Source organism: Tarenaya hassleriana, unplaced genomic scaffold (assembly GCF_000463585.1).
Source record: "Tarenaya hassleriana unplaced genomic scaffold, ASM46358v1 Cleome34, whole genome shotgun sequence".
Taxonomy (NCBI): Eukaryota; Viridiplantae; Streptophyta; class Magnoliopsida; order Brassicales; family Cleomaceae; genus Tarenaya; species Tarenaya hassleriana.
Window position 1 is genome coordinate 122,094 of NW_010966542.1, and position 24,087 is coordinate 146,180.

Sequence of the window (24,087 nt, forward strand, 5' to 3'; positions counted from 1 at the left end):
CTTTCCCTGTGATGGATTCTTGGCTTTCGATTTCTTAATTCCTTCATTCAATGAAGAGATCTGATTACTTATAGTGAAGAAGCTCCACTCTGTGGCCTTGCAGAGTCTGGTCTCTTACAGGTGTATTTATACATGCTGATACAGTCTAGTCTTCTTGTCTTCACCCAATTCTTCGACACTTCCAGCAGTAAAAAAAGTCAAATTCACTCTCAGTAAAAAAAACAACAACATTCGCTTGGAATAACTCACTCACATATATGATGGATGGAGTCAATACACCTGGTGAAGCTGATGACAAAGTTAACAACAGCAGTAGAGAGAGAGAGAGAGAGAGAGATGGTGATTTGATTTTGGAGGAATGTACAATTAGGGGGAAGCTCTATATATAGGGGATTGATGGAAAGTGTCAGGGAAGATATATATGGTGTGGAGAGAAGGATGATGGTAATTCTCACCAAACCATTAATGGTGGGCTTTGAATGTTTTGTCACATGCCATGAACATGATGGACCCATCCCCCCATTCTCACCTCCATATATAGTGATGAAATCTCCCTATGTTTAGGTTCTGTAGGATTTTTCCTTGTTTTCTCACCCTTTTTATATAAACTAATGGTCGAGAAATTTCATTTGAAAACTCCGTTTAGTATCATAGTTTTGGTGGATTTGTACATTAACTAGACAGTAGTCCAATAGGTTTGTACAATTGAATTGTATCTTTAATTAAACTTGAATTTTGCAAAAATGGGTTGAAACTCATTCATGCACGCACTATATATTTTTTTTATATTTTTCGATTTTTAAAAAAGTTATATACAATACTCAATTTTTGTATGGGTTTCAACTCCGTTCAAATTATATTTGAATTCGATTTCAATTTATATTTATGAAGAAAAATATTTATTTCTTATAAAAGTTTGTGTTTTCTTCGGTAAAAGATATTATTTAACCAAAATTCGGTGGTTCATAGCGGAAAGGAAAAGAGGAAAGTTTCTATTTAACGCGAGTTCGAGTCCTCATTTGAGGAGGTCTACTCACATGGGTTTTTCCAGAGAGATGTAATCGAATCAAATCTCAGTGAATTTTCAGATTATAAAAAAAAAATATATGTTTTCTATAAAGACAAATTTAAATCTTATGGTTAAATAATATTTAGTTTGGTTCGATTTAATTTTATATATTTAATTGAAATGATCTCCTTTATATCCTTCAAAATACTGATCCGGTGGCCAAAACTATTCCATAAATTATTTAGTGATGGACACTATTTTTCATCTAAATCTAATTCTATATATATATATATATATATATATATATATATTCTAGATTTTCATTTCCAAACAATAATGGTTCCCGTGAACTTCGAAGGAGGGGAGGGTTCACATGTTTGGATCTCATAGTTGCCAAATCATTTAGACGAAGAGACAAACAAAAAATACAATCAAATCGTACGGATTTGAATAGTTTTATGAGAAGAAGTGGAAGAGGAAGATGAATGGAACATGGAGATCACTTAGCTGCCACGTCATTGCCGATTAGATTCGATCACCGGTGGTCCCTACTTCCTACAACTGTGAGAAGTGTTTCGGCTTTTGTCTTAAGCTCTTTGCTTTCACGTGAACTCCACATTAATGTGGGGTTTGAAGCTGTATATACCGATTTGTTATTAATTTATTTTTTGGTATGACGATCGGTTATTGTTATATATATATATATATATAGGAAAAGATGGGATGAAATTTGTGAAAATGTAATCATCCGGTTATGACAGTTGAATTTGATTATTTTTTCCTAAGAGTTTAAACGAATTTCACACGTAACAATTGTCGGGTTGCATCTTTTTGTGATATGTTTCTAAAAAGTTAATTTGAAGTTTCAGATACCAATTCGTTTATCGATTTCGTGTTGTTGTGTTGTCGTTTGTATGTTTCATTTACTCTAATAACCAAAATAAGATTTACGGACAAACACTCCTCTATGCTTATATATATGACATATCCAACTCCAATTCTTTCTTTATGTAAAAAAAATTATATATGAAAAATGATCCATAATAATTTTATATTTTTAGATTTAATTTTGTTTCTATATTATATAGACCATTAGGATTTAGTGATTTACGTTATATATATACATATATATCATAATTCTTAGATAACACACATTATACACATTTGAGACAATTCATACAACACACCAAACCAATCATTCATCATCACAAATATATTATCCCCACCACCACACCTTATACACACACACACATATATATATATACACACACACACGCGCTCATATGAAGCCTTTTCTTCAGCTTGTCCACACACACGCAGAGAAATGCTTCACCTTAAAGTCACCACAGGCAAATGGCTCACAGCCATTGCTGGCAAGGCGGGTCGGATAATGGGCACTCGTTTCACCGCTGGAACCACTTTGTCCAGCCGAGCGGCATGGCTCACGAGCCGTGCCACCTTCTGATCATTTCAATTACAACCGCATCAGATAGTGTTTGATTCAGACACTGTTAAGACAGCATCAGAGGCATAACAAACAAAATGTGTTTGCTTTGTCTTGAAACATATATTGATATTCACTATTCAGAGTAGAATGACATGCAAAATACAAATATCGTATCTGTCAATGATCATTCATAATAGCCGGTGAATTACAACGAGACAGATCATATGTAAGATGCAGAGCCATAACTATTCTACAGTTGAAGCATGAGAATGGTGAAGAAAATTAAAGCTGATTACAGTTGAAGAACTCTCCTCAATCCCTTATTCTAACAAACAGCATGAAAATCAGAAGTACAATTAATATGTAATAGATGAACACAAAATACTTCATATCATCAAAGGCCGTAAAAGTCATGAATTCTGTAAAGATACACGTAAACTAATGACTAAAGAGAAACCCTTAGCCGCAATCTAATGTTCCAAGGAACTTCAGTTTAATTCTATCAACCACATCCTATTACCTATATATGGATTCAATATGAACAATCAGAGCGGCCAATATTAAGCTGAGAAAGTTACCTTATCATCCAGAGAAACCTTCATCTGCAATCTACGGCTCTTCTTCTTCATCATCTTATGCAATCTGCGTCCTAACATAACAAAACCCACCACTGCTGCTGCCACTGAGAAAGACCAGACAGGGTTAGCTTTGAAAACACAGTGCTTGAACAGTTCGAAAGGAAGTTTCCACCACACTAAGCCGTTTTTCTTTCCACCGTCACCAGAATTTGCAAGAGGCTTGAGTCCATAAGACTGTGGATCATTTCCGCTGACTAATTCACCTGAAACTGTGGATTGTTCTTCTTCATTTCCCATATTAACACAAGAAAGATCATCGATTTCCTCTGCGGCAATACCAGAATCTAGTTTCCCTCCACTGGAATGTAACCAATATTTCCTCAGATGCCTATCTCGGACCAGACTGCCGCTGTATTTCGTTAAATCAAACATACCCACGTCGCTTATCCCAGAATACTCGAGACCCAAATCGTTATTCACACCAAATTCAACTAATTTGCGGTCCTCCGACCGATCGCTACTGGAATCCGACCAGAACTCGCAAGGATGTTTCTTGCCATACGGAGGGTCAGAGCCAGGCTCGATCCAACTTGGACTACCGGACCCGACAGACCCATTTTCACTGTCTTCATCGGCCACATCCCCCGGACAAACATTATTATTATTCTCGAGAGAGAAGTAATCAAACCTAATCACACCCTGCGTGCCGTCATCAATCTCTTCCATACTCCTGGGATGATCCTCCGCCGTGGAGCCCACGCTCTGAATCATCTCAAAGTCCTGAAACTCTCCTTCCATGGCCGACTCAGGGTTTTCGATCGGGAAGAAGCCCGAAACCCTGAGAATCGCAAGAGAGAGAGGGAGAGGAGATGAGCAGCAACGGAGAGACGGAATTGAGTGGATCAGTTCGAGGGGGCTCATGTGGATTCTGTGAGCGATCACACAGGGACATCAGGACTCTGATTATGACGTGGCACGCTATGAGTGGTCAGATAAGGTTAGAGAGAGATCTGTTTGACTTTGTGGGAACGTTACAGGTGTGGGATTGAGGGTGTACGTAATTATGGTGGGCTGAGAAGTTGGGTAATATTTAACTAATCGCTGTCCATTTCGATATGCCTTGCTTGGAATTGGAGGGTTTACAATCGCACACGTGTCAGCCGATTGGATAACGTGGGGAGAGTCCCTTTTCCTTTTCCTTTTTTTTTTTTGTCTTCCAACATGTATTTTAGATATATCCAGTATAACCTCTTTAGATTCTAATATTTCGACATATTTTTATTTTCAGATATACTATTTACTATCAATTATTCTTTTATATATAATATTCAATGTGATTATATATAAAAGCATTAAGTTATATTCAATTAATATTCAATGTGGTTATCAATGCATTATAGTACTTAAAAAGTGTAATCATGAAACTGAGAGATAAGATGAAACATTCTTTCGCATAATAGATGATGATGATGATGATGATGATGATGATGAAAATCAATTCCCATAGAAGAGTAAAGGTCCAAAGCCTGACCACAAAAACAGTCAGAGCTATAACATATCATTACACATACGATTTCATTTCTTTAGTATATACTTATACATACATTGAGCCTGCAGATCCTACCATCATCTTTTGGGCATGTACCAATCATTTCATATTTGTCAATTTAGAAAACCCTAATCACTAATCTCAGTGCATAAGAGCAACAGCGGCCTCCTGAACTAAAGGTTGCGTGACGTGCACGAAATGCTCGGCTTCTCTCTCCACCTCTTCCCAGCAACGCTCTGCCTCTTTGTGTTTCTGAACATCGACAGGTTTCTGGAGGAAGGTGATGACTCCTCCTTCTTGCTGATGCCTTGGCTGCTGATTATTCTCGAACTCTGTCTCAGTAAATCAATCTCTCTCTGATTTCCATATTGCTGTTTCTCCATCAAAGCTACTCTCTCTTTGAGCCCTCCAATGGTTTCTTCCTTTACCTCCAGTTCCTGTCTGAGTTCTTCTATTGTCTTCACTCCTTCCTCGTCTGGTCTCCATTGCAACCCTTCTCCTGCAACCCCATCAGCGTACCCAGTTTTAAAAATCCACGCTTTTATGAATATGAAGAAGAAATGTCGAGTCAGGGTTCATCCTCAGGTACGTGAATGCGCACATCTCTTTGTTTCCGCCATTCTTGTCCCCATCCAAGCTCAGAGCTGAGGCCTTTAGGATCTGCTCGTGCGCATACTCATCGTACCTTGGCAAGGCATTTTCCCCGGCTAACGCTACTTCCGCTTCTCGGGTGGCCATAGCGACTTGTTTCACGAGCTTCTCGGGTGCACAGAGCGCGTCCTGAGGCTGCTCGTGATCTCGCATCTCGATACAAGTGAAGTTGAACACAGCTCCGTGCCTTGCTAACATCTGGGCGATGGGGATGTACCCGTCTCTGAACCTCGTGTTGTAGTATCCGGCCGTGAGCTCGGGGGCGTGAGATCGAGACCCATAGTGCCAGTGGATCCCGGCGATTTTCACGGAGATTTTGGTGGACGTGTTCTCGAATACGGATTTGGCAGAGGATAGAATCCTCTCGCCGTGGTCCAGGAGCATTTGGGAGTACCAGGAGAGGAAGAACTCTCCGTATTCTGTGTTCCAGCCACCGCCTTCTTTCCTGAAGAATTGTGTGTCTTCGGGCCAGTTGTTGTAATGACCAGCATCAGTCGGGCCGGTGCTTCCCCACTCGGGTTTCCCAGCTGCTTCGGCCGCAGCTTTCAAGCTGCTAATCATATACTGCACAAATTGTCAACATGAAACAATGAGTCTGTGCTCTTTCGGATAAATGATCACAGGTCTTTTAAGAAGGAAAGAAATGAAAAAGTTAAAAGTACTTTGTCATAGCACTGGAAGGCTCCAATTCCCGGAAACTTCCATGTCCCGTTCTGCTCGGGGTACGAAGGGTAACGCAGCTCTCCTGCAGGACCCATTCCCACTTGAATTTCCTGGAAATTTCAGCCCAAATTCGATCAACAACCAAGAATCATCAAGAAAGCAAAGTCACAGACCGACCATCAAATGAAAAGTAGTGCATCATCATCGTCATCAATATGAAAGGGGAAGGATGAGAAACTGAATTTACCACAATGGTGTCTCCGAGGAGATGCTTGAAGTTGTCTCTGAAGGCACGCATGAAATCGGCATAGCATTGCACAGGCGTGCGGCCCTTGAGAACGGGAATAGTGTCACAGCCAAGTGATATGTACTCATAGTTCCTTCTTCCCCACTGATCAGTGTATGCAAGGTCTTGATCCTTCTCGATCTCTTCCACAACCCACTTGGGCAAAGGAATACTGCATCAGAGGAAACGTTCCTTTGATTAGAACAACATAACCAAGTATCATCCCATTTCCCAGCAACGTTCTGGTGAAATCTACAACGGTACAAACTCGCAATAATCTCATAAATTATCCCAAATTTCACTTCCCATCATATTTCAGCATAAGGGTGATATATAAATCGATTCTAATGACAGAGAACGCTGTTATTGCGGGATTGGTGGACTTTGTTTTTTACATTGTAGAAGCGTGACAAGAACACGTGGTTCTTGAACCTATCTATATCTATCTCCACTAAAATATTGACTCGTCATGTGTCGCCTCCATCCCGTGCACGTTACTCCATTAATCAAGAGTCTCGAAAAGAACAAACTTGGTGGACCAAGAATCTTGCTTCAAGACATGAATTTCTAATTAAAAAATAAAACTTTTAATATACTAATTACAAAAGAATCCTGATCTGACATCCATAGAGTCTCTATAGATTGATTAGAAGATTCCAGGATCATAGCATCCTACCATACTTTTCCCAGAAGAAATATTTTATCCAAACTCCTTGGATCAGACATATTCCTAATCCATCATCTATAGAATCTCTAATACTTGTACTCTGCACATACTTGAGAGCCAACACCAAGAAAACACCATACCGGTATCGAAATTCTCACATTTGCAGACAATGTATTTGATGTTTCGCAGGAATTATGTAAGACAAAAGGGTATTAAAATCAATGGAGAGGGGAAGAGAAGAACGTACGTGCAGGAGTCACCGACGTTGCCACCGCACTGGTGAAAGGACATGACGGCCTGAACCTTGAGGCCGAGCTTCTGCGCCATCTCCAGCAGCTCGTTGTACCCGCCCCAGTTGTAAACCCCCGGCGATTCCCTCTCCACCAAACCCCACCACACATCGATCATGATTCCCTCCACACCCGCGCTCTTCAACGCCTGCAAACTCGCCTTCATCGCCTTCTTCCGATTCACCGTGTTCCCCATCGTTACGCTATCCAACGGCATCATCACGAACACCGGCACTCCTCCATTCTCTTTCCTTCCCCCAATCCCTCCTTCCCTGTACATCCTCTGCTCCTCCGCCGTCTCCACCGCAGCCGCAGCCGCAACAGCTGAAGCTCTGCACGCCACGGACAGATCTGGCCGCGACGCTCCGAGCACCGGCGTCGAGATCGGACTCACTGGCGGCGACACACTCCGATTTGCCTCAGGTCCCTGAATCTTACACTGTATATTCATTCCCATTGGTTTCCACGCCGATGGCGGCGAAACCGACAACGACGAATCTCCCGCCGCTGATGTCGTGTCTCCCGCAATGATCGGGTTTCCGGCGAGAGCTCCGATCTGGTGAGTGAAATTGAGCGCCATTTTCTCTCTCGTTCGCTTCCGAATATTCCTCTTTACAACAGCTTTCTCTTTGAAATTTTTTTTAGTTTGAATTTTGTGTGACGGAGGAGACGGTAGGGGTCGGCCGGGTCTTGTATTTATAGGGAGGGGAAACAGATAAGATTCCGCGAGCCACTGATTTTGTAACACGTGTCATATGCAACGTGGCAAGACGTGGCAAGTGGATAAAGGGACGGCAGGGATTCCTCGATTGGCGTGAGAATGGACGGTGGAGATGGGCATAGCGCGTGTACTTCCAGCCGACAGACGCGTTTCTAACCTCAGAAATTTTGTGGTGAAAAAAAAAAGAAGACAAAAACAAAAAAAGACAAATCTTTTTGGACAAAGTTGAATGTTCTGATTTAAGACTAAATCTGTAAAATAATTATCCCATCGTCAAATGTAATTTTGACAAATACACGTAAGTCAAATTAAATATGTTTATTTTAATAATTTATGTGTCTTTCGGTCACGGAGATCTCGAAACAGTGTAGGGCCGGAAGAGACGTATCGATCCGAACACGTCACTCACACGTGTCCGAAAGCAACCTGTCACGTGTCATATTATCTTTTGCCCTAACACAATTTTGTTTTGTACTGTTGAAGAGCTGTTTTTTTTTATATATATATAAAAATATCTTCTTGTTAATATTTGTATGGCTTCCTCGGCGTCCACGCATCTAACATACAGCGACGTTAAATCACATCGTAAAACTTCCCTTTTTTGTTATCATTGGAATATTCCAACGATTTCGAAGATTCGAATAGATTCGGTCGTTATGAAATCAGTCATAAATTTTTTTTTTTTGGATGTAATTTGGGTATATTAATCAAAAAGGTTGGTACATAGTTCAGGATACATGATCCACATTACAAGTTTACGCTATTTAATCCTTACAAGGAAGTCATAACCATTTTTCTCATAACTATGTCTACACTTCTCGATAAAGAGTTAGGGAGTACTCGAGTACTACTTCTGGAGTAAGATATTGCTTGTGCAATCTCGGTTCTGTTGAAAATCAAATTGAATCAAAATTGAATCAATGAGAAAGATTGCTTTAACCTGTAAGGAAGACGCATAATACAAACATGACAATATGAAGTAACAAAGACAGGCAAACTTATGTATTAAGTAATAATGTTTACACACACATGACATGAATCATCCTTATTGACTATAATGTTTACACACGCGCGACATAGTTATCCTTCTTCAAGTTAAACCCCTCCAATATCCAATATAATAATAAAGGAAAAATTCCCAAAGCCTTTCAAAATATACCATACAAAATCCCCAATTATAATTTTGCCATATATATATTATCCAATTCAAAAATTGCTTCCAAATTAATACCCATCAACAAAGGCCGTTAACTTCACAAATACAAATGACATTATATAAAAAATCATAATCTGATCTGATGATCACATTGGTCATAATATTAAATTTATAATAGTTTTATCCAAAAATTATTGTGATATATAAGAGATGAACATGATGATCACCATAAATTTACTGATATTTACTGATATAAACAATATGACTACTATGTGATCAAACTATAATTCCACATCTGTGGAGAGGGGTATGGATTAAAATCAAAATAGCATAAATTCGGTATTTTTAATAATACCCCAGATGGGACAACTAAAAACGACCCGTTGCATTTCGGGTAAAGACAAGAAGAGGGGAAACAAACACCATTGTAAATGTATGTCCCGGGCAAAAAAGAAGAAATATGAAACCTTACCCTATGCACATCTCCCTCTATACGAAATCCCGAAAAAATCAAACCCCTCAATAATCAATATATGACGATGATGAACAATCACAAGGACCAAACTATGTTCTAAATTCTACACCGACAAACACCTGAGATTCAGAAATGACCTTATTCATTTGCCTACGTTACGAACAGGCATCAATGTCTCTGACCCTCTAACCGGAAATACGTCCATTTCTAATGTACAATCCAGAATGATGACTTCCTCCTCCATATTCCCCAAACTATGAACCATGGTTTCATCACCAAACTAATATCCCTTAATTTCAAGAACTTCCAGCCATGTATGACCAGGACGATCCAACAAAAGAGAACAAATTAAAGGAACTTAAAAGAGAAACTTCACGAATCACATGTAGTATTTGAAAACCTTGCCCCTAAGTTTCCACCGATATCTGCTGAGAATCTACCGCATAGCTTTCAAGGGTTTACAGCGAAGACTCTCGAAACTAATTTCTAGGTAAAGCTCAATTTAACCGAAATTTCAATCCTGAAGATGAGAAAAAACCTGATTTTCCAACGACAATGACGACACTGAAGCAATCAACAGAGACAACGAAAACCAACAAAGATGGAATCGATAGAGAAAATTGATGATCAGTAGTAGTAGTAGAAGTAATAGATTACCGATCCTTCAAACTTACATAGACGATCGCAGCCCAAAGAGACGGAACTCTCAAGGCAAATCGAAACCCTAATAGAGGAAATACATCGGCAGAAAAATTCGAATCAATTGATGTCAGTGTCATCGAAATCATCCTCGAAGCTGTTGAAGAAATCGGCATCGGCGAGCTTGCTCTCAGCGGAGATAAGTCCTTCACCGAACATCTCCATGGCGTCAGCTTCATCAACATCCATCGCCATTGTCGAGCCCTGATCCTCCATCTCAGCCAACATGTCCAGCTGCATCGGCCTCATCTCTCTGAATCCAAACAGTTCCTCCCCTCCTCGGGTTTTAGATATATTAGGCCCGGTTTTATATGGGCCTGACCAGTGTCGGCCCATTAATTCCACTTTAAAACGACATAAATATATGTATAATATATATCTCTCTTCTCTCAATTTTTGTACGTTCTCTTTTGTGTATTTATTCTATATTCATAATAATATACATATGGGTGGACATTTGGGTTTCATTTATGTTTTTTCTTCTATTATTTTACTTCTGCTTTGAACTTGTCAGTTTTAAAAAACCAAATCCGTTCAATTTCGATATATTTATATATCAAATCCAATTTTGCCTTGATTTTCATTTTTCTTACAAATAATATTTATTTTTTAAAAAAAAAATTAATTTCGCTCCTGTTTTTTTGTTACTTTGATATTGGATTCAGGTTTCGGTTGTATTTTTATTTTTATTGCAGAATTCAATTAAAATACTATTATGCCTTCCTCGTTAAGATACTACATCGTATTATTTACTAATTATATACGCAGAAAAATACCAGATCTGGAAAAGATTAACTTCCTTAATCGCAGGGATTAGACCAATTAGCAAAGTGGAGCAACATTACACCGGAGACTGCAAAAAAAAAGAGGCAAAATTTGCAGCATCCAATGGCAAAACTGCGTGCCGTTTGCAGAATCCGAAAACGACAAACAAGCGACGCGCATCCTACCAAAACTAACTGACTAGTACACTTTGCACAGAGGAAGAGAAAAGACAGCGGATGAATCAACAGGAACAACAATGAGAAAGAAGAGTCAAGAGACAGCGAGGATGTCCGAAGTGCCGAAATTGCGGTGTTTTCCATCGGCTAAGTTAGAAAGAGGGAAGCCCCGATCATGGAGTTTGTTTATGAGAAGCGTTTCGAGCTGACAGGCAATGCTCTTCCCTGGAACCGCCATGTACAAGAAGCTCGAGCTCTGTAATCCTTCCTTTGCTCTGTGCGACCGTACTCTTCCTTCAAGATCATCCGTCTGCAATTTCAAGATAAAGTGGATGCCCATCGTAAGAATCCAGAAAAAAAAAACAGACAAAAGTTTCAGAATTTGTTGGCATTGATGTTAGTAGTCTGGTGATTGAAGCCATATTGCCCGTTTCCCGGTTGTTATCCATTGCACACTGTGAAAGATAGTCACTTGAATGTATGCATAAAATTAAGGCTGGCAAAAAATACCCGAATTTGGGTACTGGATACCAGAATATTATATGAGATGAGATCGGTTTTGTTAATGAGGAAAACCCGAAAATCGGGTATCTTTTTGTCAGTAGGTCTTGAATAAATTACATCTACTCCTGGGATTCTGAATTGAAATCTCTCGAATCTTTGAATTTAGTTTGGGCAACCCAAGAATCTTGGATACAGACCCGAGATACACATTTTGAACAAAATTCAAAATTTCGTATTAGGCCTCGGGTTCGAATATCCAAAGATTATCCCGGTACCTGACCTTCAAGTGGGGCATTATCAAAAATACCCTTAAAATGCTACTTCTACTTCAAGACCTACCCTGGTCACATGTGACCAATGTGACCGAAATATAGTATGGTCACATTTTGATTTTTATCGATTATAACGTTAAATTTATGGTGATCACACTAATTCATTATGTTCATACCTTGTATATCTTACTAATCATTTGATTAAAACATCATAAATTTAACGTTATGAACAATGAGATCAATATGTGACCACACTATATTTCGGTCACATTGGTCACATGGTCACAAGGGTAGGTGTTGAAGTTAAAATAGCATTTTAAGGGTATTTTTGATATAATGCCCCTTCAAGTACAAAACAGATCCGAGGTCAGATAGAATCTCGTGAGACCCGAGACATTTGGGTTCGCGTTCGAATAATCCGAAAATCTTGGGTACCGACCCATGTCCACCCCTAACGTAAACCGTAAGAGCTACCAAACGCTGCAATATCATATGAATATACGTTTTTTTTTCCAGTAGATATTTGGATAGGTAAGAGTTCAGAGTCATATAAGTACCTGTCCAATGTAAAGTCTTTTATCAGGTCTCACCATCACATACACGCATGAAGAACCAACTGTGGATGGAGGTGGAAGTTCTCGGACACCGATGGCAAGACACTCCATAGCTACAGGTTCCACTATGTTTTTCTTCTTACATAACTCAACCATCTTTTTCCGACAGATTGTCACAACAGCTTCGGCTAAGTCTCTCTCCAAGCTTCTCTCCGAACTGACTTCCTTCTGGCCCTGATTGCCAATCTCGCCACTTCTTTCCAAATTCACGGCAGAAGATATATCCCTTTCAGAACTCGAGTTTTTTGCGTAAACTGAGCGGTAAAGCCCTTCGGCTCTTTGGATGACTGCCTGAGGAATGCCTTCTCTCTTAGCGGTTTCAAATGCAAGACTCTCTCTGCAGATCCCATCGGTCAATTTCCATGTCGGTATCGTCTTCCCTTCAACGTTCTCGGCTCCCATTGCTTTGTAAACGACATTGTTGGCGGTAAGAGGTAAATTGAAGATTCCATGCAGATGGGTCGATACAATACCCAGACAACCAACCTTGTCAAGACACTCAATAACACTACCGGCAATACATGTCCCCTTCGCTGTCTCTGTTCCTCGGCATATCTCATCGACAAGGACAAGGCTTCTCGAAGTAGCTTGATTCACAATAGATCGAATTTCCGACATTTCTACCTGCGAAGAGACAACAAAAAGATCCCAAATTCATTTTGTCCGAAAGAGAAGAAAACAATGTTGCAAAACGGGATCATATGCATACATAAATATATACCTGGAAAGAGCTTTTCCCGTCTACTGGGCTATCATAGGATTTCATGTGAAGCATGATAGAATCGAAGTGGGGAATAATGGCTGATTCGGCAGGAACCATAAAACCACAAATTCCGAGTAAAGCAGCGGCGCAAATTGATCTGAGTAAACTCGATTTGCCACCACCGTTAGGTCCAGTCAGGAGAAACAGGGATTTCATATCAACGGTATTGCTTACAGCGCTACCAGCAGCTACGTCAAACCAATAAGGCGATAAACCGGTTAGCTTCATCCTGCTTGGACCGTCTAATGGGTTTTCGCCCTGCATGACATATATATGTGTATATGTATGACGGTATATAAGAGATGGGTGATATATATATCGAAATGTGACAGTTTTGGAATGAGGATGGTGGTCAGCGTGAGCAGAAAAGGCTTATACATTGCACATGTATTGCCTTAACACTTCAACATGAGATCTCTGTGATTCTATGTCTTGAAACAATGACTTAGAGATGAATTAAAAGGATGCTCTGATACCATATTTAAATATCGAAACAAAATTGCTCCATTTTATTGATTAAACGAAGAACGAAGTTCCATTAAATACAAATCAAAAAAACAAAATAACAAATTCATGAGAAATAATATGAGCAGGTATATTCCAAATCGAAGATGTACAATCGTAACAACAAGACAAAATCTCCTAATAGTTACCTCATGTGTATTGGAACCCACAAGCATAGGAAAGACCCACTTTCGTCTTCTTCCTTCACTGCAAAATCACAGCGAGGTATTTAATATGAAGCATGAATCAAACTTCTTAAAGCGAGAAATAGTAATCTTAAAATTACCTAACATGTGCAAATAAAGCCTTTGCAATGACCAGAAGCATAGATGCAAACACGAGGACGTTTATCCTAGTTTGAAGTTTAGCGGATAAATCCCGCAACAATTCTAACACCCGAGCTTTTACTTTTTCACAAGCTTCATGATACCTGCAACACAAGCATATATATATGAAAACATAAGTGGAAAAATGGTTTCCTTTAGGGAGATTTGTACCACAAAGTAGAAAAAATAACCTGACTAAAGCTCCTTCCACTTTTTGAGTCGTAAACCATTCTTCACCGACCTTTTTTCCTTTCGAGTCTAGAGCAGGTCTGAGCTGTTTAATTTGTTCTTCCCCCGCAGTACCAGCCCAAACCGATGGAATAAACCGTTTGCCCTTAAACCAAACAGACTCATGCTCTCTAGCATATGCAATTTCTCCCTTCGGGCCACCAAGTGGTGCAGTTGTAGCCTTGATTCTTGAGATTATAGGGTGAAAATCCTCGGTTACCTGCACAGTTATTTTGTTTATTAAGAATACAAAAAGATTAGCAATAACATAAAGATAAAAAAAAATTGCAATTCTATCATTGAAAGACATCAGTTTTATTCTTTGGATACTTACTGCTAAAGATAAAGCATCGGCTGATTCTTCCACTTGACCAATTTCTTCCTCTATATGGATTCTCTTAACCCTACCTCTCCATGAAGACTCCATATCATAGAAAAACTCATTCGGAATTTTAGCATATCGACTTGTATTCTGATGACTGTCATCATCGAGAGAGATCATTTCATCAATTGTATCAGAAGCCCATTGACATTCATTGACCTGGCAAGAAATACAAACAACTTCATGTCATAAGCACATGTATCAGCTCAAGAACCCGAAATCGTTTTATCAGATATACAGAATATATTGTATCGAAATCACCACTTTATTCTATGAGCCATCCATTAATTAAGGCATGAAAGACCGGTGCAGGGATCATATCAATTGTCAAAATGCTTTTACTTACAAAGGTCTCAAAATCAATCTTCAAACCAGTAGCCATCCAAGTAGGCTCCATCAATAATTTCAGGATTTCCACAAGCTCAGGATATCTATACATATGCAGTACTTCATCAAGCACATTTTTAATTCGACAGAACTCGATATGGTTGGCCTCTCTCTGTTCAAGGAGCTTCACAAGCTGTACCAAAATGTATCTAGAAGTTAGATGCTGAAACATGGACTAATCATGAAAATGGCATGCATAAGCATCTAACAGAAAGCTGAAGCCCGACAGATCTAGCATATATTGTGAACTCAAAGGAAATTCCGCATAGGAAGAGTAATTGTTTGTACCCATTGGTAAAAGATAAAAATCTCATTGGTGCACTGAATATCTATATATATATGTATGTATGTATGTATGTATGTATGCATCAGCTTGCACATTTATGTTCATATATAGGAAGAATAGTTTGCAACAAGTGACTTTAACCTTAGCAGAAGAGACGCAAGTAAACTCCGGAATTGAGCATGAAATTTTGCTCATGAGCTTGCATGTTTCTACAAAAAGAAGAGTCCAGTAGGCAGAATCAGGGCTTTAATCCTATAATAAACAGATAAGATAGCAAGCTAAAATTTCTCTGACAAACCTTGGATTTTCAAAGCAATTTCATAAGCAGGAGGGTTGAGAAGAAGATCCCGGACATACCTAAAAGGATGATGGCACCAAGGTAGAAGAGGAAAAAACAACAACAAAAATCAGATTTTTCTCCCAAAGATGTATACTCTTTTCAAAATACGGCTATTATTTTATGTTCTACTTCAAGAAACTTCGCTTACAAAGAAGGTAGACCAGTGCACGTTGATGGAAGCAACACCTTCAACAAACAAGGTATTCCTTCAGTTGGTACGGCACCTGCAGTAAGAGAACACATATTAGTATGTCTACTGTTACTAAGGTCCAAGATATTGCATAAAATAAACATTGATAAACAAGAAAAAAAAAATGATGCCAACCAATTTGAGTAGCCGTTCCCAGATGCAAGGGATGTGGCCTATTTTCTGATGGTACATTGACATTCCTAAAGGGAACTTCATCGCCGAGACCATAAAGTTCTTTCACCTGAGAGGAAAAGTAAACAGTAACCATTTTCCAAACTGACCGTAACAAGTAAATTGCATATACATATATAACATATATATAAATATAATTGCTATTCAGTAGCCAAAATCCAAAGTTCTAACCCTGGTGAAAAGCTCAGGAAGAGGATCGCCTTCAAACCATTCAAAATGCCTGCTGCTGCATTCTCCCCAGAGTAGGCCCCCCTCACCGAATTCTCCCCAACGACATGTTCCTGTAGATAAGCTTTCTCAAAAACTGAACTAAAATCTACAATATAATGGTGCTTAAAGTTGTTGTAAGCTTCTACTGGACACAAATCATGAACAGTTCAGCACATATACATCATTACCATTCAAAATGATTGCTGTATTGCTCACAGAAGTATATGCTACCCTTAAACATCCTACTTTAGGAATGTCTGGACAATCAAATTCAGAATGATATATACCAAAGGTATCACTATAATACAAGAGGAGAGACTATATGCCAACCCGATGCATTGTTCCTCAATGACGTATGCAAGAAAAGATGATGACATCGAAGGGTGCGGAGCTTTGTGACCAAGGCTTCTTCAGTTAGACTATCATCCAGAGAATATGTTTTCATAGTCTCAAAGACGGAGATCATGGAATACCCCCTCGCTGAACGAGATACACCTGTGAAATCAGAGAGGAGTCATGTAATATCTTTTAACCGAAACATAAAGATTTGGACAATTACAAATAAAGTTCCATGAAAATATGAAGCAGACTAACATGCTGCCAGGGTGCATGCTTACCAATGACAGGCATTGGCTCTGGAAAGTCAAGATCATGATCAATACCAACAAGCCCATAGACATAAGGACTTCCTGGATGTGCATGCCTAAATAATTAAAATTACATGTTAGAAAGATACACATGTCTAAGAAATGAAAATGACTGTAAATTTTGCCCGACAAACATGACTTGAAATTTTGCTGCATGTGAAAACAGAAAATTCTAGAGCTATCCCTACCCAGATATAAACCGGCCTTTACGTGCTCGAGCTTGTGCTGGTCCCTGAACTTCCTCCACAATACACTGCAGAAGAAGAAAACATGCAACGTTAATAACCATCTTTCTTGGCATGTTTGGTTTGCGGTGATCATAACAAAACTGACTGAGGCGATAAAAGAAAATGGAAATCCTTTGTCATACACACCACTGAATAACCATTACGTGTCAGGTCATCCAAAGTTTGTCGAAGATTCTGCAGAAAGAAGATAGTTCAAGCTGGGTTAAGCACCCGAGGCAAGAATTTTGTGAAAGCAGAATCAATTTCATAGGATAGAACCAAGGAAAAGATAGAAAGAAAGAAAGAATGCAGCAGTATTCAGTAACCCAATTAGCTTATGCCAAATTCTGTTTACCATCCAAAATTCACTGAAAGTGAAACTTCAGTTAACTAATTGCAACCAGCGAACTAATCTATGTTAGTTTGGCCAGTATCACTGCAGTGACTAAAACTCCTAGAGAGTAAATAGATTCAGAATAAAATACCATTAAAACTATACCATCCTAAGGAAAGAAATCAAAACTGTGATCCCCTGGGAAATTTTCTAGCTTAGCCTCTTTACCTTCTAATAAAAAAGAGCCTAGAAACCTCTCTCCCATCCAATTTAAGAAACAACAGGCTGTCCTTATTTTATTTGCCCATTTTTGCTAAGCAAAATATTTCTTTCAAGACAATGTCCACATTAAAGTAGCATGTTTTAACACAGGAACAAACTGTTCACAGTAAAAGATCATCTCGAACTGAAACAAAAGCCTCGACGAGAGGGAATTTGATGTTTGAAAGGGATTATATACCACCACAGGGCAGCCAGCCTTTGGAATACTATCTGAACGGAGACCACCAAATGGATTCAAACCAGCATATTCAACGAGTATGCAAGCATCGATTCCAATAGCCTCATAAAAGTCTCCTACCTGGAACAAAAAGCTTCAGAACATGAATCCTAACTGGCAGTTTTCTATTAATCATTGCCAACAAGGCAACACAGAGCTAGTGAAGCTAATAAAAAGAAAAAAGAAAGAAAATTGAATAGCTATATCATGTTGGAGAGCAAAAAGCACAAGTCAAACGCCAATACAGGAGACTGTGAGAGACAAAATCGACATACTCTGCAGAGCAAAACTTCGCGCGGAAACCTTGACTTGAATTGCAATATCTCCCAGTTGAGGTTTCCATCTTTCAAACTGAAACGGAGATAATTCATAGACGAGACAGACTTGATAAAAAGAGATAGCAGCAACGACTACTAGTACTAGTAACTAAGAACTGGTGTGACCAGTAGATTGAGCACTACTACATTGTATCCAACATTCCAACTCAAGAAAATAATGCTTGCCTTAAAACTTTACGTATACTAAATCTTTATCCATGCGTAGTTGCGTACTATAGAAATTACTATCAAGAATGGATATAGTCTCCTAAGCCGTACTAAGATACACATGAAGTTTAGTAGTTTAAGCTAACATCGAGAAAGAGTGATAGTCTTATAGAGATTGACAAGTTGATAAGCAAATACACTTTTCTCATAGTTTCAATAATACTGACCTTCCATTCTTCAAGTTGGTATCCAAACCAAGTAAATTGGTGTACGTAAGCCTTTTGACAAGCTGAAGCGTGGAAGGTTTCCTGCATGTCTGCAATCTCTGGAAAGCCCAAAAAGAAGATATGGAGAAAACAAAAATTAGAATGCCATGGCAGGGAGTGGAACATAAGTTAAGTTCAATCATCAACCGTTTTACGACAAGACCATGTCAAGACACATACCTCCTTCCACCAAACCAGATGAGAGAAATCTTTGTCACTGAGAACATCACCTGATGTCTTAACTTTCTTAGCAGCCTTCGTAGTTCCTTTTAGAACCTTCTGATCGTTGAAACAGTATATGCTTTGAGAGTACCCTTTATTACTAACCAACCAAGCAAGAACCATCAAGACAGGTTTTTATTAAGAATTTAAGGCCAAGAACACTAACAATCGCAAACACCTGAAGATCTTAGATTTGTTAATTTCATATCAAAAGCCAGGACCCCAAAACCACAACATAAACAGCCTGAATCAAACAGCCTCTGTTCACAGAGAACAAAAAAACACTACATAAACAGACCTAGACGCTGAAATCAATGACATCAAACACGTCAAACCAGAATTCCGAATTGCAACACCAACTAAACAAAAGAGACCCCTAGAAGCGAAGTGGCTTAAGAAAACAAAGGAATGCTATTTCTCTGAGTCCACCATCTCCGAATTGTGTTCGAACACGGGAATCTCCCCTGTCCGGAAAGGTTATCGTCCGGGCATTACAGTACAACCACTTTTTTTTTGGTAAAGTACAACCACTTTATTAAAGCTCACCGTTAAAATCAGAAACAAAAAGTCCAAGAAAGATTTCAGCTTCGCCCATAAACAAAAACCGAAACTTCCCACAAGCTCATTTCACAAAATTCGACATGTAAGTTCATACAGTAATCAACTCACACATACACTCAGAGACAACACGAACAAGAGCTCATGTATATGACAGAGAGAAGAAGAGAGAGGGGCATACAGTAGAGGATGCGAGGGTTTAAAGGAAGCGAATCTACGAGAGCGGGAACGGAGAAGGAAGGCGAAGGATCGCCATTTGGGGAGCGAAATGACGACGTTCCTGGTTGCCAACCAATACATCCTCCCTCCTTCCAATTTCCCGAAGAGGAAGAAGAAGAAGAAGAAGAAAGAACCCAAAAAAAAAAGGAGATTTTGCCAGAAAATGCTATGGTATGGGTTTGCTCGGGAATTGTCCTACTTAGGGCTTTTTCTGCAAGAGAGTAGCTTCCCGCCAGAAGACGAACAGAGAGACAAGCGAGTGTGTCTTATCTCTCTCTCTCTCTGCCTCTCTCCTCGTGCCGCACATCCACGAGTTCTCGCGTTGACAACCGCGGTTTGGAGTCGCGGTCCTTGCTGAGTGATCGCGATTTTTTTTTTGTTTTTTTCTTGCAATAAAATTGCCCTGAATTATATAGCGCTTACATATTATTTATTCCATATGTGAAAGAAATTAAATATTTTTTTGTAAAAAAATTAAAATTTTTTACGGTTCATCGAATCTATGATCCGATTATATCTTTCACAAAAAACGGAAAAATCTATGTAAATACTCTACTTTTCCCCAGATAAGGATTCGAACGCATCCATACGTAGTGATTTTCCTGATGGATATGATTCAAAAAGGGTTTTTTTAAATTTTATTTTCGAAAAAAAAATTAGAAATAAGTTTTATAAATTATATAAAATTAAGATTACTCATATTTTTTTATTATGAGTATTGCTTTTTTGACATATTGTTTTACATTTTCATAAATGGATTTTCTTAGTTTTAGAAATAAGTTTTATAAATTATATAAAATTATGATTCCTAATTTTGTTAGAAAACTTGATAAGTTTTTCATCAATGGTTTTTCTTTATTATTTCAAAAATATGAATATTTAGTTGTTTAATGAATAAAAAATTAAGTTCCCTATATTTTAAAATAATACCAATATTTTAGAAATTCATTTCCATTGCTTTCTTCGTTGATCATTATTTATCGACGACCATATATTTTTTTAGATTGATCACGAAATATCCAATATCATAAACGGTGTTCAACTATCAATCAATATCTTAAATATTGTATTGTATATTTACATTAATGTTTTATATCTTTGGATTATCGTACAAAACGGTAAAAGACTGACCTTAAGATTGTAAGGTGGGATTCGAACATTAAGGGACCAAGAGACAACGATATTTTTTTTTAGTTTTGAAAAATCCAATAATTTGTAAACCGGTATTTTCACATGTAAATAATTCGATTTTAAAATTCTCCGTACAGGAAACCAACACAAACATTTTTTTATCGCAAAGTAAATTTCTTTATGCGAAAAAGCAAACACAGATATTTTTGTCACAAAGAAACCAGAATTTAAGTAACAAAAAAAAAATAGTATGGGACGACAATAAAAAAAATGTGATATATATATATATATATATATCACATAATGGTGCAAAACGTGGCTAGGTTTCCGACAGCAAGAGCTATTTCCATTGCTTTCAATGCATGCCACCATCTCATCTGCAACATTGTTCACCCCATTACATTCCTTACATGTGTGTATGTATGCATGCATGTGTGTGCGCATGCATATATGCATACATGTACGTATGTCTGTGTGCGTGTATATATTAATGAAAGCGTAAATATATATATATGCATACGCATGTGTGTGTGTGTGTGTGTATATTGCGAAGGACGGATTTACCCTTGCAGGGTTTTGTAGAGCTGCAATGTCTTGAGGTGGGTTATGATTTGGAGGGGGTGCCACGGGTGGATCCGGCTGCACCATGTCAATACCAACAATTTACATAAAAAAACATTATAATATAAATCCATTTATCAAGTTGATATTAAATTTATTAGTATCTTACAATATAACAACGCTAATATTTTTTTTTGACAGATATAAATTTTGGATACAAAAGTAATCGAAAATTAAAAAAATCCAGTACAAAAACGATAGATATTACTTTTTTTCAAAGTAGAAAATGGATTTAAAAACAATGAAATCTAAAACCCTAAAGAACAACTAAGTCGCGTTGCTGATGTGCTGTCCCTCTCCTTCACACGTCATTTATTTTTTGGGGAGAAAAATACCCATGTGGACATAATTTATTACATGAGACCACATCAAATATACTTTTATACACCTTGAAGGAGGATACATACCAATAAATTATTTTTAAAAAATTATCAAATATATATATATATATATATATATATATTAAATTGAGAAATTCTCCCAAAAATATTCCTTGATGTAAAACCAATTCGATTGAGAAATTCTCCATAGAAAAGCCCCAACCAAACAACCAAATCTAAACTTATCAATCTCAAAAATAATAATCTAACAATGCAGACAAAAAAAATCCAAAGATATATATATATACATAAAAAAAAATCATAAGAAAAAGGAAAAGAAAACGTTACCAACTGAGGATGATTTCTACGCCGTGAACGGAGCAAGACATAACTGTCCAAGAACAGCCGGTGGTGATGGTCGTAAGTCCGAGCCCTATAACACGAAACACACAGATCAAACGTCGCCGACTCGTGACTCGGCGAGTCGAAGCACGCGAGACACGTGAAGTGGAGGCCCTCGAGGCTCCGATGGCACGTGCGGCACGTGAGGGTCCGTGTCCGAGCGATGTAGTAGAGCGTGAGGACCTCCCAGAAGTCGAGGGAGCCGTTACGGTCGCGGTCGAGATCTTGGAAGCTCTGTGGCCGGAGGAAGCCGCCGGGGCGGCGGAGGAAATCGGAGTACTCGGGGGAGGTGAGGGGGGAAGCCGCCGGTGCGGCGGAGGAAATCGGAGTACTCGTGGAAGCTGACTCGGCCGTCGTGGTCGGTGTCCATCGCTTGGAAGAATTGCCACGCTAGGGCTCGTTGCTCGTCCGTGCCATTGTTGTAGTACGCTATAGCTGCTTCGTGGAGCTCCTCCATTAATGGCGGCACAAGAAGAAATAAGAAAGACGAGGGAATAATGGTTGATGGGTTTGTGGGTCTGTGGGTATATATTTGGTTATGTTGTGAAGAGAGAGCGCGCGGACAGGTCAAGGTCAACGCTTTTGTGTCTAAGGTCAATGGCTTACAAGTCTGTTTTTGTATGCAAGAGATGGTAATGATGTCGGGCAAACGTGGAAACGAGTTGAGTGGCCAGTTTTTAAATTTCAATTTTCCCTTTTTAGTGTTCATAATTTAACAGTAACATAAATACTAAATTAAACCCTAATTCCTAAAACTATAATCCATAAATATGTTATAAAGTCGAATCTAATTCTAAACTGTAACCCATAAACCGTCAATTTTATACCACAAGATTAAGAATTTATAGTTTAGAATTCTAGATTTTAAGATTGATTTTAGGATTTAGTGCTTATAATTGAAAGTTTAGATATTAGAATTTAGTGTTTATAATTTATAATTTAAGATACAAGTTTTGATGTTTAGTGTTTAGGATTGAAGTTAAATTATAAAATAGTAATAAGAAAAAAGAAATAAATAATTAAACTGATTGCCAAATGATCAAATAAGATGACTAGATATAAGGGTATTTAGAAGAAAATCTTAGGAAGACGAGATGTTACTCATCTAATAATCATATTTTCCTACCTTGACTATATGTCTTTTTAGTTTCGTTTGAGTTTTAATTTTAAATATATATATATATATATATATATATATATATAAACTTTTTGGGTTATATGAGTAACTAAAATCCTAACATGGATCTACCAGAACTCGTTATATTTTTGATGATCGAGTACTTGATAGACATTTAGAACTTGCTCGAATCCGAATTTAATATTCCGGATTACGCTACTTGACCCCGATCACATTGATCATTCTTATTTATATTATTTTTTGGGTGAAAATTATTTATATTATTATTTTCCAAGCGTATGTTATTGATAACTTATTCACGTACAATGTAACGCAACGACAAGTTAACACTTGTTTTGATAAGTTTAATAGACAATCCACACAGGTTATATAGAATTATGGCATAGATTATTCTTATTTTGAAAAAAAAATTAGAATATAATTTCAAATCTATTTTTTGTTACCCCGGTAAAAATAGTATCTGGAAAGTTTTCCACATATATTTTAGGCGAAACATTTTAAAAATTTAACATAAAATAAAATAATGGATTAAAGTTACTAAATATACCCATATATAATGTTTTCGCTAAAAAAGAAATTTTATAAACACTCAAATTTGTTATCAACTCATATGCTAATATATGAATTTTTTATATTTTTTTAAAATATACGATCTTTTCATAATTAAATCGATATAATATACAGGTAA

General features: G+C 38.0%; 6 protein-coding genes across 7 annotated transcripts in view; all 6 read right to left on the reverse strand.

The window, feature by feature from the left end:
- Positions 1–106, reverse strand: part of LOC104821627 (ribonuclease Y-like) — a 1,222-nt gene extending 1,116 nt beyond the window's left edge. Inside the window, exon 1 of the mRNA XM_010552550.2 lies at positions 8–106. The gene's annotated coding sequence lies outside the window, so the exon portion shown is untranslated. The remainder of the gene's footprint in view (positions 1–7) is intronic.
- A 2,037-nt stretch (positions 107–2,143) lies between these two features.
- Positions 2,144–4,059, reverse strand: LOC104821626. 2 transcript variants are annotated; one of them, XM_019203460.1, is made up of 2 exons: positions 3,035–4,059; positions 2,144–2,467 (listed from the first exon to the last, which is right to left on the reverse strand). In XM_019203460.1, exons 1-2 carry the CDS (start codon positions 3,953–3,955, stop codon positions 2,339–2,341), a joined length of 1,050 nt encoding a protein of 349 aa, XP_019059005.1. In that variant the 5' UTR covers positions 3,956–4,059; the 3' UTR covers positions 2,144–2,338. The 2 variants fall into 2 exon arrangements, with proteins under 2 accessions (XP_019059005.1, XP_010550851.1); XM_010552549.2 differs by having other exon boundaries at positions 2,144–2,470; positions 3,035–3,963.
- A 457-nt stretch (positions 4,060–4,516) lies between these two features.
- Positions 4,517–7,823, reverse strand: LOC104821625 (beta-amylase 1, chloroplastic). Its single transcript, XM_010552547.2, has 5 exons — positions 7,098–7,823; positions 6,145–6,355; positions 5,897–6,007; positions 5,123–5,798; positions 4,517–4,879 (listed from the first exon to the last, which is right to left on the reverse strand). Exons 1-5 carry the CDS (start codon positions 7,718–7,720, stop codon positions 4,725–4,727), a joined length of 1,776 nt encoding a protein of 591 aa, XP_010550849.1. The 5' UTR covers positions 7,721–7,823; the 3' UTR covers positions 4,517–4,724.
- A 2,250-nt stretch (positions 7,824–10,073) lies between these two features.
- On the reverse strand, positions 10,074–10,473 carry LOC109117012 (small acidic protein 1-like). Its single transcript, XM_019203456.1, has one exon. It carries the CDS (start codon positions 10,438–10,440, stop codon positions 10,252–10,254), a length of 189 nt encoding a protein of 62 aa, XP_019059001.1. The 5' UTR covers positions 10,441–10,473; the 3' UTR covers positions 10,074–10,251.
- A 500-nt stretch (positions 10,474–10,973) lies between these two features.
- Positions 10,974–20,098, reverse strand: LOC104821629 (DNA mismatch repair protein MSH1, mitochondrial). The gene is made up of 22 exons (XM_010552552.2): positions 19,750–20,098; positions 18,969–19,110; positions 18,750–18,847; positions 18,313–18,388; positions 17,999–18,118; positions 17,352–17,399; positions 17,166–17,230; positions 16,948–17,033; positions 16,661–16,825; positions 16,292–16,401; positions 16,064–16,169; positions 15,887–15,962; positions 15,697–15,755; positions 15,540–15,607; positions 15,072–15,245; positions 14,678–14,884; positions 14,307–14,563; positions 14,076–14,219; positions 13,939–13,996; positions 13,244–13,543; positions 12,466–13,146; positions 10,974–11,442 (listed from the first exon to the last, which is right to left on the reverse strand). The coding sequence occupies exons 1-22, from the start codon at positions 19,866–19,868 to the stop codon at positions 11,227–11,229; spliced, it is 3,375 nt and encodes a 1,124-aa protein (XP_010550854.1). The 5' UTR covers positions 19,869–20,098; the 3' UTR covers positions 10,974–11,226.
- Positions 20,099–21,214: 1,116 nt separating this feature from the next.
- Positions 21,215–22,746, reverse strand: LOC104821630. Its single transcript, XM_019203459.1, has 4 exons — positions 22,542–22,746; positions 22,208–22,495; positions 21,483–21,557; positions 21,215–21,295 (listed from the first exon to the last, which is right to left on the reverse strand). Exons 1-4 carry the CDS (start codon positions 22,716–22,718, stop codon positions 21,215–21,217), a joined length of 621 nt encoding a protein of 206 aa, XP_019059004.1. The 5' UTR covers positions 22,719–22,746.
- Between the last annotated feature and the right edge of the window lie 1,341 nt (positions 22,747–24,087).

What these genes read in the sequence shown, in the direction of transcription:
- LOC104821629 (XM_010552552.2), bottom strand. Translation starts at nt 19,868, where the DNA reads ATGTATTGGTTGGCAACCAGGAACGTCGTCATTTCGCTCCCCAAATGG. An exon ending in ATCTGGTTTGGTGGAAGGAG is followed by an intron (nt 18,848 to 18,968) that starts GTATGTGTCTTG and finishes TGGGCTTTCCAG; the next exon opens with AGATTGCAGACATGCAGGAA. An exon ending in AAAGACTTTACATTGGACAG is followed by an intron (nt 11,443 to 12,465) that starts GTACTTATATGA and finishes TTGAAATTGCAG; the next exon opens with ACGGATGATCTTGAAGGAAG.
- LOC104821630 (XM_019203459.1), bottom strand. Translation starts at nt 22,718, where the DNA reads ATGGAGGAGCTCCACGAAGCAGCTATAGCGTACTACAACAATGGCACG. An exon ending in TCCCCCCTCACCTCCCCCGA is followed by an intron (nt 22,496 to 22,541) that starts GTACTCCGATTT and finishes CTCCGGCCACAG; the next exon opens with AGCTTCCAAGATCTCGACCG. An exon ending in CTCTACAAAACCCTGCAAGG is followed by an intron (nt 21,296 to 21,482) that starts GTAAATCCGTCC and finishes ACAATGTTGCAG; the next exon opens with ATGAGATGGTGGCATGCATT.
- LOC109117012 (XM_019203456.1), bottom strand. Translation starts at nt 10,440, where the DNA reads ATGAGGCCGATGCAGCTGGACATGTTGGCTGAGATGGAGGATCAGGGC.
- LOC104821626 (XM_010552549.2), bottom strand. Translation starts at nt 3,955, where the DNA reads ATGAGCCCCCTCGAACTGATCCACTCAATTCCGTCTCTCCGTTGCTGC. An exon ending in AGGTTTCTCTGGATGATAAG is followed by an intron (nt 2,471 to 3,034) that starts GTAACTTTCTCA and finishes TGAAATGATCAG; the next exon opens with AAGGTGGCACGGCTCGTGAG.
- LOC104821625 (XM_010552547.2), bottom strand. Translation starts at nt 7,720, where the DNA reads ATGGCGCTCAATTTCACTCACCAGATCGGAGCTCTCGCCGGAAACCCG. An exon ending in CCTTCCAGTGCTATGACAAA is followed by an intron (nt 5,799 to 5,896) that starts GTACTTTTAACT and finishes CAATTTGTGCAG; the next exon opens with TATATGATTAGCAGCTTGAA. An exon ending in TCTTCTTCATATTCATAAAA is followed by an intron (nt 4,880 to 5,122) that starts GCGTGGATTTTT and finishes GGCATCAGCAAG; the next exon opens with AAGGAGGAGTCATCACCTTC.